This window comes from Varanus komodoensis, unplaced genomic scaffold (genome assembly GCF_004798865.1).
Source record: "Varanus komodoensis strain SLA01 unplaced genomic scaffold, ASM479886v1 scaffold40, whole genome shotgun sequence".
NCBI classification, from domain to species: domain Eukaryota; kingdom Metazoa; phylum Chordata; class Lepidosauria; order Squamata; family Varanidae; genus Varanus; species Varanus komodoensis.
Genome location: NW_025335942.1, coordinates 9,165,985 through 9,181,648, shown reverse-complemented (window position 1 = coordinate 9,181,648; position 15,664 = coordinate 9,165,985). Strand labels below are relative to the sequence as shown.

Below are 15,664 nucleotides of genomic sequence, written 5' to 3'. Positions count from 1 at the left end.
CCTGGGCGTGGACGTGCGCAGCCTGGCCGCGCGGCGCCTGCAGCTGGTCAGCGAGCAGATGCTGCGCTACTTCCAGGTGAGCCTGGCCGACGGCGCGCTGCTGGTGCGCGAGCGGCTGGACCGCGAGGCGCTGTGCCGCTCCAGCCCCACGTGCACCTTCCCGCTGCAGCTCGTGCTGGAGAACCCACTGCAGCTGCATCGGGTGGAGGTGGAGATCCTGGACGTGAACGACAACGCGCCCCGCTTCCCCAAGGAGGCCGTCTCCCTGGAGATCACCGAGGTGGCCAACCCGGGCACGCGCCTGCGGCTGGAGGCGGCCGAGGACCCCGACACGGGCTCCAACTCCGTCGCCACCTACGAGCTCGGCCCAAGCGAGCACTTCGCCCTGAGCATCCACGTCCGGGGCGACGGGGTCAAGATGCCGGAGATCGTCCTGCAGAAGCTGCTGGACCGGGAGAAGGCCGCCGCACACCAGCTGACCCTGACCGCACTGGACAGCGGCAACCCGGTCCAGTCAGGCACCACACAGGTGACCGTCCATGTCCTGGACGCCAACGACAACCCCCCGGTCTGCGAGCCGCCCGTCTCGAAGGTCTACTTGGAGGAGAACGTCCCAGTGGGCACCATCGTGACCAAGCTCAACGTCACCGATCTGGACGAGGGGCCCAATGGGGACGTCGAGTACTTCTTCAAGCCCAGCAACAGCGCGCCTGTGAAGCTGCTCGACCTGTTTAGCTTGGACCCCCAGACGGGGGAAATTAGGACCAAAGCCCTGCTGGATTTCGAGGAGGCCAGCGCCTACGAGATTGGCATCTACATCAAGGACAGGGGCTCCCCTGCCATGGAGGGCCACTGCAACATCCGGGTGGAGCTGGTGGACGTCAACGACAACAGCCCGGAGATCGCGGTGACCTCCCTCTCCAGCCCCGTGCTGGAAGACGCACCCACGGGGACGGTCGTCGCCTTCGTCCAAGCGAAGGACAGCGATTCCGAGGAGAATGGGCAAGTCCACCTGGAAATTACGAGGCACATCCCGTTCAAGCTGGTGTCCTCCTTCAAGGGGCACTTCTCGCTGGTGACCAGTAGCCCCCTGGACCGAGAGAAGGCCGCTGGTTACAACATCACAATCAAGGCAACTGATTCGGGGGTGCCCCAGAAATCCACGCAGAAAAACATCTTGATTCAGGTGTCTGATGTCAACGACAACGCGCCCACCTTCTCCATTCCATCGTACACTGCACACGTGGAAGAGAACGCCTCCCCGGGGACTCTGGTCTTTTCACTGTCGGCCTCTGACCCGGACGTGGGCGTCAACTCCAAGCTGTCCTACTCCATTGTCGAGAGCAGCACGCAGGGCCTGCCCATTTCCAGCTATTTCCACATCAACCAAGAGAACGGCAGCCTCTACACCTCCAGAGTGCTGGACTATGAGCAGGAGAAGGTCTTCCAGGTGGCGGTGGAGGTGAAAGACGCGGGCTTCCCTCCGCTGAGCAGCACGGCCACGCTGCACCTCTTCGTCCTGGACCAGAACGACAACGCCCCCGTGATCGTGCACCCGCAGGTCCCCAAGGGCTCCTCCTTCCACCAGTCCGTGCTGCTGCCCATGGACCCTGGGCACCTGGTGACCAAGGTGGTGGCCGTGGACGCGGACAGCGGGCACAACGCCTGGCTCTCGTACCGCCTGCTGCAGGAGCCCGGCGAGGCCGCCGCCTTCAAGGTGGAGCGCCACTCGGGCGAGATCCGGGTCAGCCGGGCCCTCCGGGAGCCCGGCATGTCCCACCGGCTGGTGGTGGAGGTGCAGGACAATGGGGTGCCCTCCCTCTCCGCCTCGCTGGTCCTTGTGATCTCTGCGGAGGACAGTGCCGCGCAGGACTTCTCCAGGTCCCTGGACCACCTGCCCAGATCACCTTCCCGCGCCCCCAACCTGACGCTCTTCCTCGTCATTTCCCTCGTGGCCATCTCGCTGGTGTCGTGCGTCATGCTGGCCGCCGTGGGAGCCCGCTGCCTCCGCCCCGGCCTCTGCATGCCCAGCTGGCTGACGTCCCGCTGCTGCAACCGGAGGCCGGACCGGAAGTCCACCCTCAACTTCTGCGGGCGCCCAAGTCCAGAAGGCTTCATCAGGTACCTGGAGGTGGCAGGTGCCGGTGCCCCGCACTACAAGTCCTGCCTCTCCCCCATGTCCGAGCAGGGAGACTTCTTCTTTGTCAAGCCCTTCGCTCGCTCCACCACCGCCGAGAGCATCCTGGCCTTCGAGCAGCCGGGCGGCGTTCTGCAGAGTCCTGCTGACTCGGTAAGAGGCGGGAAGGCGGTGGCCGAGAAGCTCCTGCGTCCACACGGCATTGCGCGAGAGCTCTGTGTGCGTGGCGCAGGGGTGGGTCCTGTCCCCACAGGGGTGAGGGTGTGCACCCGCCGGCCTCTGAGGAGCGGCCGGCTTTTATGCAGTGAATGCGTGCGTGGGTCTTCCCGCCCCTCCCGCCACCCCCGTTTGGCTGCCTCGCTTCCTGGAGGAAGCGGTGAGTTGGGGTGAGAGAAAGACAAAGCGGCAGCTTGGTGGCATTGCCAGCACACTGCCGTCCGGGGGGAAATGCTGGACGTGCACGTGGGCCAGCCCGGGGAGCTGGAGTGTGTCTCTCTTTTTGAACGTGTGCCACCCACTGGCCCAGATGGATCCCCTAGGCAGCTGGTGACTGGGGTTCCTAAACCCGTAGAGTGACCCGGCCTCACCAGTGCCATCGCCGTCCTTATGTCCTTCATCATGGCACTTTGCAGAATAACAAAAGCTGGAAGCGCACGGTCTAGGCTTGGGCAGAGCGGTGGGGGGCGCCAGTTTAAGAAAACTCGGTGAGGGCCAGCATCCTTGCAAATAAGCTCTGTCCAGACCTGCTCCTGTGTGTGACCCATTAACATGCTGGCGGGAAGAACTGGCTAGACCGGGACGCTGACCCAGTTCCAACTGGGAAGGAGCGCTGGAGGGTTAAACCATGGAAGAGGTGGGAAGAGGGGGAGATGGTTCCTTGGCCGGCGGCTTGAGCAACCTGCAGGGATGTGCCTGCAAGGACTGCGCCTGAGGCAGCTGCCCAGAGAGCTTTGCCCACTGGGCAGCATAGGCATCATCATCATCACCATCATCACCATCAATGCTTAATCCAAGCCTTCCAAAGGTCTCACAAGTTTAGGATGTGACTTGTCAAGAAAAACGGAGAAGACCACGTGCCTTGAGCGGGTATCTGTGCAATGGGCGTAGCAATCGGTGATTTGGTTTTCCTCAGACAGGAAGTTTGGAGTTGCTGGTGCTATTTCAGTAGTTTGTATTGTAATATCCAGAGGCTTGGTTAAAAAGCAGGCTAAGAAGCAGTGCCAAATACACAAACAAATAAGATAAACAAACGTGATTCTGAGCATCGCAATACTGAGTCAAGGCCTTTGTGTAGGAACCCTGAGAATCAGAAGTGTAAGATTTGGATACATTGCACAATGAAATGTCCCATTGTGTTGACACAGGGCTGGGAAGCAGAGAAGGGGCAAATGCAGCTCATTTCAGAAAAGCAACACGATTTACATGCCATTTTTAAAAATAAAGCTTAGTTCACTTTTGCTTCTTTCTTTTTTAATTGTGTTACAAATATGAAGATACGCATGGAAAGAAAGGCAGTGTTTTTGCAATGCATGACATTCTGTGTCGATTGCCTGCAAACCTTGCTGCATGCATTTCTTGCCTCGGCATGATTCTGGCGCTTGCTTTTGCTACCATATGAAAAAATCCAAATGGACATTTTGGAGCTTTTTGGGAAATGGAGTATTCATTTTCTGGGTTGCTTAAACTCCCTGTTTTGGAATGCTTGAATCCAAATATAGGAAATGAAAAAGGCAAGCATCATTTTCTAGGCTTCAGGCAATTCATTTAAAAAGAAGGTTAATGAGAGCTGTGGGTGCTTAAAATACATTTAAATAAGGGCCTACATTTAAGTGTTCAAATTTAGAACTCTGGCTTTGATTATTGTAGCCTCCAAATTATAGATACGGCCGAGAAAGGAAATGCAGCTCAATGAATGGCTCCTTGTATAATATGCATTGTAATTTTGGACAGGAGAGATTTAGGGACATCTCCGCCTGAGATCGGGGCCATGGCAGTCCACATCGGGGGGTATTTGCAAGCCTGTCCTGTTACAGCCCTCTTCCGGGGTCCTGCAAAACCGCCGGGCTCCTTCCCGTTGCTGGTAGGACAAGCCCCTCTGCGAGGGAGCAGTCTATCCCGTTGGAGAATGACCGGCTGAACGGCGCTCGGCTGGCGTTTTCCCACTGATGTGAGCGCACCTTTTGCCCGCATCTCAGCCCCCCATTTATCACACCACATCCAAGGAAACGCGCGTCTGAACGTGGTGGGGTGCCCGTCTTCCCTTTGTTAGAAGGCACTGTAGCTGGAGGGTCAGCGAGAGGGCAGCAGTGAAATTTTGCCATTTGCGGTGCGTGCCAAGAGCCACGTGCCCCCCCCACCCCGTGTTCACAAGGAGCCGTCACACGGGTGTTTGTGGTGCTGTTTCGCGGGCTTCTTTATTTCCAGATTGTCCATTGTTCTAATAGTGTGTGGCGTGGCGTGGGCGGAAAGCAATGCTTGGCTCGGAATAGCTGGATATAGTACTACGTTGTGTCTTCTGTTGTGTCTGCTAAAGAAAACATTATTATTGTAGGAAAGTGAATTTTTAATCTCAGTGGATGAAGAATATCGCAGTGCTCCAAAAACACCCATGCAGCAAACGATGAAAGGAAACGGGGGAAACGGAGTCTTCCATAGGCCTGTGTAGGAAAAAAGGATACATTAGGAAATCCTGTTGCCATTTCGGATGTTGGAGGCTGGGGCAGGTCTCTCCTGGCGGCAGGCCATCTTGCTTCCCCACTCGGCTCATTACGCCCAGTCGTGTGTTCCCAGTTTAAATGAAGCCCCTTCGAGCTCATTTCGCACTTCGCTGCCATTACGGAGAAGCGCCTCCTCTTCCAGACCATGGCAGCATTTTCTTGCCCTGCCACCTAAGCGTGGAGGTGCTTTGGAGCATGTGATGGGTGGTGGCCGGCCTGTCGGTGAGAGCGCGTCCTCGTTCTGTGGCCGTCCTGGCCGCCGGGTCCCTTGCTCTGTGGCCAGACAGCAAGCCAGGTGTGTTTGCGTGTGAGACCAGCATGTTTACACTGAACTTTCTTTTTTCTTCTTGCAGCAAGCACAACCCAACACGGACTGGCGTTTCTCTCAGGCGCAGAGACCAGGAACCAGCGGGTGAGTGAGTCCTGCCCTCTTCTTCTGCCCAGGCGCACCTTGATTTCAGCTCTGTCCTTAGGTGTGCGCTGGAAATATTTCTGAAAGCGGCGCTGTGGGTTTGGCTCTCCCCTGCTTCCTCGCTGGGTTTTTAGTTGGGAGGCAGTTCTTGCCTGCTGCTCATTCTATGGTACCCCGTTTCCCACAAACGGTGCTAAAATTGCCATCCTTCCATAGCAGAACTGCCTGCCACTGTTCTGCTGATCGCTGAACTTCTGTGCTTTATGAACTGTTACACCCTGTGCTGGAAATGTTGTAAAGGCAGTGTGTGTGTGCGCATGCGTGTGCAGCACACGCATTACAATGCATCGGGGCTGGCATGGGGTGAACCTCGGCCAGCGTCCGGCCACACTGACCCCCGTGCTGGCCCTGCGTCCAGGCGCTTCGGCTTGGAGTGGCCCAAGAGCCGACTCCGCGCTCCTGAGCCCGAGCCCGAGGACGGGCCAGGCAGATGCATCCAACGCGAGGAAGTCCGGCTGGCTCGGCGCCGTCACCCAGCCACCCGCGTTCCCGGGTCAGGCCACCCCTTCCGAGCTGCGTGACCCTGCCCTGGGGTGCCAAGGCTCCTGGAGGCGCCCAGAGGCGGCTCTCGCCTGGGCAGGAGGGGCCGTGCCTGCAGTTTGCACCACCGAAAAGGATCAGTGACCCACGTTCTGGTTCCCGCGCGACTGGGCTGCCGGAACGCGCTCGGCGTGGGGCTGCCCTTGGAGACGGGTCCTTCCGTTGGTTCAGAGCAGAGCGGCCAGGCTGCCAGCAGGGCCTGGGAGATGTTCGCATATAACGCCTGTCCTGCACCCTCTGCACCGGCTTCCAGTTGGAGGTGCTGGTGATGATGCATGCAGCCCTAAATGGCCCGGGGCCTGGACATTTGAAGGCGCGCCTCCTTCCATACATACAGCGCCTGCCCAGCCTCTAAGGTCGGGAGCGGAGGTCCTTCTTCGGGAGCCCCCTCTGAAGGCGGCCAGAAGAGGGGCTCTCTGGAGAAGGGCCTTCTCGGGGTGGCGCCCCAGCTGTAGAAAGGGCTCCCCAGAGGGGCTCACCTGGCACTAACACTTTTTCCATTTTGGCGCCAGGCCAAACCCTTTTTTTTTATTTCCCAGCATTTTAAAAGTTAGTATTGTTTTTAATATTGATTTTATATATTATTGTGATGCTGTGCATTCTTTATATTATTGCTACCCTGAGGCCCTGTAAAGGGTGGGATACAAAATGAGGACTGACTGACTGACTGAATGGGCCGTTTGCAGGAGCGCTGCTGAGGTGCCGAGCCCCCGATCCACACTGGGACCATGATGGGATCCCAGTCTGGCTTGTGGCTGCACGCAGGAATTGGCGGGGGCGCGGGGGGGACGCCCTGCTCAAGGCCAGAACCAGGCGGAGGAGCTGAGATGCTGAGTCTCCTCAGAGATGGCCATCCAGACATCTGTACGATTTCCAGTATTTTTTCTGAGTGGAGCACCTTAATACAAGTGGAATTTTGCACAGGAAGGCGATTCTTGCCTGGGGAGGGAATGACACAGAGACCCTCCCCACGGCATTCCTGCCTCATCCGGCAGCTGCTGAACTCGGAAGAGCCCTGTCGGGAAAGGGCCGCCTCTCCCAGCCTCACCCGCCCCAGTGTTGTTCGTGCTCGGAGCATCCTTTCCTCCGCTGCTCCTCCGCAGGGGGCCCTCCGATTTTCGGGGTGTCCCCGACAAGGGCAATGGGCCACTAGCTTTCCCTGTCAGGAGGCGCCCACGATGTCGCTCCAGAAGGGGGATGCTGCCGGGCTGCAGCTTCTCCTCCAGGCCGGCCTCCTTGACCTCCCAGAGCCGGTGGAGCCTCTCCTGGTGTGGAGATCATGCAAGCAAGAGGGGAAATGCTGCCAGATGCATTTCCTCTTCTCAGCTGCCCTTCAGCGGCCCCATTCTCCTCTCCTCTCCCAAGCAAGCCAGTGAAGGGCTGCTGTTCTTCATTTGCAATGCAATGCTGGAGGTTTGAAACCAGATTGCAAGCGTGCCTCGCCTCCTCCTGCTGCCAGGCAGTCGCTGAAAATGCAAGGAGGGAGAGCGATCGATCGCTGTATTCTGCTCTGCTGTGGCCTTTTGCTCCTGGCTGAACGCGCCCCGTCCCTTGCCAAAATGCCGCTTAAAGGGGGCCCGGAGCTCCCTGCCCAAACCCCTTTCTGCAGGAGAGAGGGCCTGGTGCGCTTGTGTGCTCGCCATGCAGATGGAGCCACGGGGGAAACGTTCGAGGCGCTCAGCTTCAGCCCTCCTCTCCTCGAAGAGGCTCTCACCAGGAAGAGGGTGTGCATCGCACCAGCCCCGTGCTGCGCGCAAATACTGCTCACACCCGGGCAGCGGTCGAGAGAAAGCAAGGAGAGAGCAGGTCTCTTTGGGCCCTCCACTGATCAAGGCCCAGGACCGAGATGGGCCGTGCTTGGGCATCCTGCAGCGTTGCCGTGCCAGCACCACCAGGGCCCTGATCGCCACAGTTGTGCAACTCCTGCTGTTGTGCAAGTGTGACTTGAGCAAAGGGAAAGCAGTCTTGTTTACGCAAAAGCCTGCTTTAAAAGTTTGCCAGCCACCGACAGGGATTGGGATCCCGGCTGCCAGGCCGAGCTTGACAGTCTCCCGGAAAGAAAGGAGAAGGGACAGAGAGCTGCAGGGAGCTGAGGAAGCCTCGTGACCGTGGTGGGGAAAGGAGGCCAGTCCACCCGGCCGGGTGTCTCCTCGGACACTAGCAGGGTAACCAGGCAGGGGGCGGGCGACCCCGGTGAGCCCGACCCTCTGTCGGCACATCGTGGCTTCGCGGCACAAGCGGCTTCCCCGTCCGGGAGCCTGTGGCACGTGGGACTTGCCTGCGGATTTCTGCACAGCCAGATGGTGAGGCTCTGCACGAAGCGAGGCGGGTTTTCTCCGAGCAGAGTCTCAGCAGGTGACCCTTCCTGCCCCCTTGGCCAAAGGCTGTGTGATGGCTATGGGGACGCAGGCGGTGCCAGGAGGAGCCAGCGGGGGGTGCGGGTCAGTGGGGCTCGGGGCAGCCCGGCAGGTGGGATCATGGCTTCCCTGCCCTCCACAGCCGGAGTCCCATGGCCTTTTCTGCCGTCCTCAGACACTCCCTGCGCCAGCCAGCCGTCGTTTCTCGCTGAAGGCGATCCTTCGTCCCCTGCTTTTGTTGTTGTTGTTATTCCGTCTAATACTTCATGCGCCTTCAATAAAAATATGCACAGGGAAGCTCAAAACAACTGTGGAAGTGACCACTGAAAGCAAGCCGACTGGCCACAAAAGAGCCCCCATCCCTGCCCGGCTCTTCCAGAAGCAGCCAGGAAAGCGCCCCCTCCTTCTCCCAAGAATGCAGCCTTCCTCCGCTGACGGCTGCCAGCACCCGCCGTAGGCCCTTCCTCCCCTCCGCGTGGCTTGAAGCACAAAGAAACTGCTGAGGCCACTGCTCTTCCAGAAAGGGAAGCGGGAGATCTGCCCCCCCCCCCCCCCCCCCCGCCCACCAGCCAGCAGCCTTTCTCTTCCACCTCCCAAATTTCCCAGAAGTGCCAGCCCAGCGCTTGGAACCGTGCTAGGCACAGGGCGTCTTCTTCTCGGGGGCCCTTCCCCAGGCCGGTGCTCTCCAGAGGCTTTGTTTGTTTGTTTTCCGCACTGCCCATCTGGACTTCATCTCCCATCAGCCCAAGCCAGGATGGCCAACAGTGAGGAATGCCGGGAGGTCAAAACATCTGGAGGGCGTTAGGTGGGGAAGCCTCCTTGAGGGTCTCCTTGACCTGCTCAGGTGGCACAGGATCGTGGGACAGTGGAGTAGGGAGGGACCACGGAGGCCGGCCAGGCAGGGCCTGGCTCAGCACAGGGCTCCAAGGAAAGGCAGCGCTCCCAGGCGGCTTCCCGAGCGAGCTCCGTGCCTGCGTTCCTTGGAGTCCTGCTCAGGCAGGGAACTGTTCCTGATGCTCAGCCAGAGCGTGGCTTCCTGTAACTTGAGCTGATGAGCCCGAAGAGGCCCTGGCCCTCTCTCAGTGACAGCCGCTCGATCACCCTCAAGAAGGAGACGATGGAAGGAAACAGGGACGGACCGACTCCCCAGAGGAAGCCGAGCAGGGCAGCGGCCACGGAGGGCTTTTGTGCATGGCGTGGCCACACCAGGGACGCCTTGATGGCATGTCGCGCCAGCAAGAGCAAAATCCCCGTCAGTCCTCTCCAGGCTAAGCGGACTCGGCTCTTCCAGCTCCCCAAAACCAATTTTCCAGTATCCAGACCCTACCGGTTGCCCTTCTCCAAGATGACCCCGCTCCGCCTGCATCTTTCTTAACCACGGTGCCTGGACACGGCGTTCAGGATGAGCAGAACGCCCCTGAGCACCGGGAGCAAGTGCTTCCCGTGGCTTGGGAGGGGCCCTGCCCTCAGTGCAGCCGAAAAGCCTTCGCCCCATGGGCGGCTGTTCGTGCTGTGGACTCGTGTCCAGCCTGCGATCTGCAACAATCCCACGGCCCCCCTCACTTGCAGCACTGGGGGGCATTCCCCATCTTGGAACGGCGACCGGTTCCCTTTTCCCAGGAGCAGAACTTGGCATTGGTCCCTGTGGAACTGAATTCCTTCGGATGCTTTCAGCGCCTCAACCTTTGAAATGGGCCCCATCCTCCGGGCCGTTAGCTGTCCCTCTCAGTGCTGTGTCGTTTGCAAGTCTCATCCGTGTTCACTGCACTTCTTCAGCCAAGTCGACCAGGAAAAGGCCGAAGAGCCCGGGGCCCAGGACGGAGCCCTGGGGACCCACCCGGCGCTCCCCACAGTCTGCGAAGGCGCCACAGGGGAGCCCTCTCTGGTCCGAGTCCGTGGCGAAGGGCGGGTCCACTGCCAGGGGCAAAAAGTCCCCTCCAGCCCCTGCCCCCCAGAATGCCGCCCGCCTTTGAACCCCAGCACTTCTTGGCGTTTGCCCCCATGGAGTGCCCACAAGGCCGTGCAGGTGCTCGGCGGCCCCCGGTGCCTGGCCAGGGGAAGATGCCTTCTCCAAGGCCCCAAATTCGCCCAGGGTGGGGGCGGGGAGGCAGGGTGCGCAGCTGGTCCTGGGGCCGCGAGGGACGGGGTGCCCGGCTTTGGGGCTCCCTCCTCCGAAGGCTGCCTTAGGCTACACCGCCCCCCCCCCCCAGCCTGCTCCCCGAGAACCTGCAGAGGCACTCTACAAAGTCGATCCGGCCGGCCGGCCGGCGATGATGCTTCCTCGGATGAAGCATCTGCGATGCAGCATGTTGCCATGGAAACTGCCAGGGTGCCGGCTGCACTGGCTGCCCCACCGAGCCGTGGAGGGGCTTGGAGGGAAAGGCTGTACTCGGTGAGTGGGGGGGAAAGAGCCCCTTCCCTCCCCTCCTCCTCCTCCTGCGTGTGGAAGCTCTGCAGGGGCTTGGAGGCGAGCGCAGGCATCAGCCGCCCTGCGCGCTTGGCCGGTTCCTTTCGCTTGGCCTGGTGACCCGCCTGCACGGACTGGTTTGCGTGTGATGGGCCCTCAGAGGCCTCTTGCCTCCCTCGCAGTGCAAGGAGGAAGGACCTTGCTGGATGGTCCGTTTCGCCCAGCCAGCAGCACCCGCCCCCCAGCCACCTCTTGCAAGCCGGGGCCCCCTCCCCCCAGGGCACAGAATCTTCTGGAAGGTCCAAGAAATCAGAGGGAAATTCAGCCCTAGATGAGCAACGCTGAAAGACAAACAGGGACACTCGCTGTCCATGCAGGAGAAAACAAAGGGAAGTAGAAAGCAGTCTGGTGAACAGACAAGAAGCTGCCTTTAGGGAAGAGTGTGGAAAAAACGGAAGGTTTCCCTGTAAGCGAAGGTGTCCAGAAAGGCTGCATTTAATCTCCCTGACTGTTTATTCTGTATGTGAAAGACAAAAATGCCGAAGCCAAAGCAGTGCTGCAGCTGAACATTAAGAAAACAAAAGTTCTGAATTGCACAGCTATAAGGTCACAGTGAAGAAACTGAAATTGCGAAAGCTTCGCATGCCGTGGCTCAGTCATCAGTGGCAGCCAAGAAACACAAGGCTGCAGCCAAGAAATACGAAGGAGGCGGTGACTCGGAAGGGCAGCAGGGAAGGAACTGGGAATATCCTCCGGCATGAGCCTGTTTCCCTGGGGACCGAGGCCAAGCTCACCCGCCCGCTCGCCTCCCAGTCGCTGTGTGCGCGGCGAGAGCCGGACAGCGTGGGAGGCCGGTCGGAGGGAGCGATGTGGCTGGTGGCTGGCACACTGCGAACCCAGCCGGGCCTCTCCCGGGAAGCCAAAGTGGCTTTTGCCTCTTGAGGCGGGTGTGCTTTGAGCCCTCATGGGAAGGCAGGACTCCCTGGGGAGGGCAGTCCTTCTAGGGAAAGCAGAAGGCGGAAGAGGAGGAGGAGGACTTGCTAAGCGATGGATCAGGGCCATCAAGGAAGCCACCGGTTTGCAACAGCTGAGCAGGGCTGTGGAGCAGGATGCGTTGGAGACGTTCACTGCTCGGGACGCCGTAAGTCAGGGACGACTTGATGGCTCATACCATCAGCAACAGGAAGCAAGAGCGCTTTGCCATGCGCGGAATTAACAACGAGGGCTCGCAGAGCGACGGCATCTCTCTCACCCGGACGGTGGGCACCGCACTGTTCTCCGACGCATCCCTGCCCGCCCTTTCTTGAGCCTGATTGGTGTGTCTTCTTGGCTCTCCTCTCTGGCTTGCACCTCCGTGCGCTTGCCCCGGAGGAGGGCGCACGGAGACAAGGAGGCAGGCTCTGCCCCAGCCACGGAGGGGGAGGGAGCGCTTTGGGGCCCCGCGCTCTTGGCGGTCCACCTGTCCTACATCAGCGGGGCCGACTGCCGAGCACGCACACCGGGGCTGCCTGCACGTCGGGGCCAGAAGCGGACGGCAAAACGTTCAAATGCTGGAGCTTCGGCGCTCAAATGACTGCCCAGAAAGAAATGCTAAAGCAGGCACAGTGTGCAGTGTGTTGGTGGCCTCGGGGGTCTGCCGGGGCACCTTGATTCGGGGATGTTGCTCATTTTGCACGCCCAGCTGGCCTTTACCCGAGGCGAGAGACCGGCGGTGCGGCGACCCGGTTGCGTCTCTTGCAGGAGGCAGAGCTTCGCGAGGGGGAGGGGCGCTCCTTCTGCTTGGCATTGTGTGGGCATTGCTAAAAAATGAAATCCATTTAGTGGTTTTGAGAAAGAGGTGGTCGGTCACAAAACCCACTCGGACCTTACGCCCCAGCATGGAATTCCAGCCTTCTAATCCAACGTGCCTGCAACTGATCTGCCATTACTCATCGTTGGCAAAAATACTCTGTACATGTCCAGATATGTGCGCATTCCTGAACTTATTGCGGGACTGATTCTGGGCAGTGGAAGTAGCTGCTTGGACTGGAGCCCTTGTGAGCGTTGACTCAGAATGAAGCCTTGCGGAAGCCGTCATTTTGAGTCCTGAGCTTCTGAGCAGTCAGGCGAGGTTTGGCCAGGATCCCCTCCAGAAATGGGGCAGAAAAGCTGCAAGGTGCTTGGCACAGTTGGCTCCTCCATGCATCAGGAGAGTTGTTGTTGTTGTTGTTTTTAGTCGCGAAGTCATGTCCGACCCATCGCGACCCCATGGACAGCACTCCTCCAGGCCTCCACCATCCCCCGGAGTCCACCCAAGCTCACGCCAACTGCTTCCGTGACTCCATCCGGCCAGCTCATCCTCTGCCGCCCCCTCCTTCTTTTGAGAGTCCGGTACCCAAAAGCTACTGGCACAGCGGCTCTGCTTTGTCTGCCTGAGCCACCCGTCCAAGCGGCCCCCACTGGCATCGGGTCCCAGCTCACCCGCAGGCACCAGTCCCGCCAAATAGCCAGCCACTCCTTTGCGTTGCGTTGCTGCTCAATGCTCAGGCTGAGCCAGCCCTCCAGGTGTGTCTGGGGCTCCCCCCGCTCCAGCCGCCCGTCTGCCTTGGCCAAGCTGGCTGAGGATGATGGGAGTGGGAGCTGATGCAGGCAGAGGGTGCCAGGTCGGGAGGGCCGAGAAACCCTGCGGGATCTGATGGGAAGGAGGACCGCTCTCCATGCACGCCGCCTGCTCCCCTGGACCACTTCTAACGCTCCGCTTTCCCCTTTTCTCTGTAGGTCACAGAATGGAGATGAAAATGGGACATGGCCGAACAACCAGTTTGATACCGAAATGCTCCAGGCCATGATCCTGGCTTCAGCAAACGGTCAGTGCCTGCTGTTTCCATGATGCGAATTGCATGACTTGGAGCTCTGCAAAAGCATTTTGTGTGCCTGCTTGTAAAAGTTTATGCAAAACTGTGAAAAATTTGGAGTGGGAGGCAAGGGAGCTGAGCGGGCTTCCCTCCGTGTGCTTCTTAAAGAGGCCGCATTGAAGCTTCAGCGCCGTTCTTGCAGAATTATGCAGCAGTTGGAAGCTTGGCTGGTCGGCAGCCCGTTTGTAGATTCCTATGTCCGTAATCTTGCTATAATACATGCAAGATTTTGGGTTGACATTGGAATGTCGCTGGCTGGGGCCTGGGGCCAATTTCAGGTAACTCTCACAGAGTCGTCTTTCCTTATTTTGTCACCTTACGCAAAAAAACCTCATTAGACAGTCAGGGCCAACAGGAGCTCAGGCTGTGTTAGGAGGGCGAGAGACACTTCGGAATTAGAGTGCTTTATGTTACATTTTTGAAAGAGAAAAAAAATGTGGCTCTCCAGCTCTGCTCTGCGACGAGTCTTTGTAAACACTGGATTGGGAGGCACATATGTTTATCATTATCTCCCAGCAACTCCAGATCCAATTTCACTGCTTCACAAAGACCAGGATTACTTCCTGAACGCTCTGCTGCAGCGAGCAAGACGCCCTCCCGAGGCTGCTGGTGGCCCAGAAGGGAAGCAAGCAAACCCTCTTCCCCTTCTAAAAGGGGCAGCATTCCCTCTGCCCCGATGTAGCGTGCAGGGAGCTTCCATGCAGGTTTAGAGGAGGGCTGGCCGACAACCAATCGATAACCTCTTGGTTAATTGATGGATCAGTTCAGCTTTCAGAACGGGCATATTTTGAAATATTGTTCAAAATCTGCCTGTTCAAAACCTCTTCAAATCCCTCTGCGGGGAAAGGAAGTCGCATGCCCTGATTTGGAAGAGGAGCAAGAGGGAGAAATGCTCGTTCGACGTGGGGCCTGTGGCAGTTCTTGAGTGGCATCTCGTCGGTGGGCTCAGTCCCGCCCCGAGTCGAGCCGCCCGTTGGCATCCAAGGAGGCTTGTGAGGGCCGTGGCGAAAAGTGCCGCCTTTCCCTTTAACAGGCGCAGGGCAGCCTGCCTGCTCGCTCTAATCCAGCATTAGTGGAAGCGCTCTGGGCGGGGAATAAAGCCGGAGGAGGGTGAGGAGGGAGCCGCGGCCGATGCCACGCCATGGAGTCCACATTTCCGCCGGGGCCTTAAGACGGAAGGGGCGATGAGGCCAAGGCGTTCGCTTCGCGTTGGCTTTGCCGGGTTCTGTGCAGGGTTCAGAGTCCATCCTGGTTACGGAGGGATCCTAAACCAGGCGGATTTGCACCATCGGAAGAGAGACTTCACTGTCTGCAGTTGCGTTCCCCAGCTGCAGCTCTACGGGGAATCTCCCCATGGATAGTTGTGGGTCCAGACGATAACCTGAAAGTGATCACTGGCTTTGTAAATGTGATACAGTCTACTTTAATTAATTAACAAATTTCTATACCACTGGCTGGTCGAGATGGCACTCCAGGCTGTTCACATAATCGAATTGCACAAATCAAGAACAATGCATTAAAAGCAAAGACGAATAATAAATCAGTCTAAAAACAGCACTAAAATGACGATGACGACGACAGGCTCACAAGACATCCCTGGAAGTAATGTTCGGGTCGATCCAGGGTGCAGGCAGCAGTAAAATAAAGCAACATCTAAACAGAACAAAAAGCTAATATGAAAATTAGCATGATTAACTGTTAAAATATTGAATGACTGAGAAGGTTTTTGCCTGGCGCCAAAAGGAACGACGAGCTCCTTGGGGAGCTGGTTCCATGTCTGGGGCTCCACGGCTGAGAAGGCCCTTCCCCTCACAGCCACCTTCTCCGGCCGAGTTTCTCTCCACGCCAAGAAGCTGCATGTTCGAACGAAGCCTGGAGACAAGTCTGGCAAACAGCCGGATGTTATATTTTCACAAATGGGGGATTAGCCATGGCCCCGTTCCTTCATCCCGGCATGCCTGCGTGCAACCTGAAACCCGCTCAGCCTTCAGCTCCCGCCTTCTGTGGCAAGACTGGGCCTCAATGCTGGTTCTGCGCTCCGGCATGGGCCAGCCCCCGCCCCCGCCTCGCGCGGCTTCGCCCGCCGACGGAGCGCACTCAAGAGCACGCGCAGGTGTGGGACAGTCCCGCAGCCCAGTGC

General features: G+C 58.6%; 1 protein-coding gene across 1 annotated transcript in view; it reads left to right on the top strand.

Moving 5' to 3' along the window:
- LOC123029666 (protocadherin gamma-C3-like) overlaps positions 1-15,664 on the top strand; it is a 41,229-nt gene that overhangs the window by 19,474 nt on the left and 6,091 nt on the right. Inside the window, exons 3-4 of the mRNA XM_044442846.1 lie at positions 5,208-5,266; positions 13,388-13,476. Coding sequence (XP_044298781.1) covers positions 5,208-5,266; positions 13,388-13,476 — 148 coding nt within the window. The remainder of the gene's footprint in view (positions 1-5,207; positions 5,267-13,387; positions 13,477-15,664) is intronic.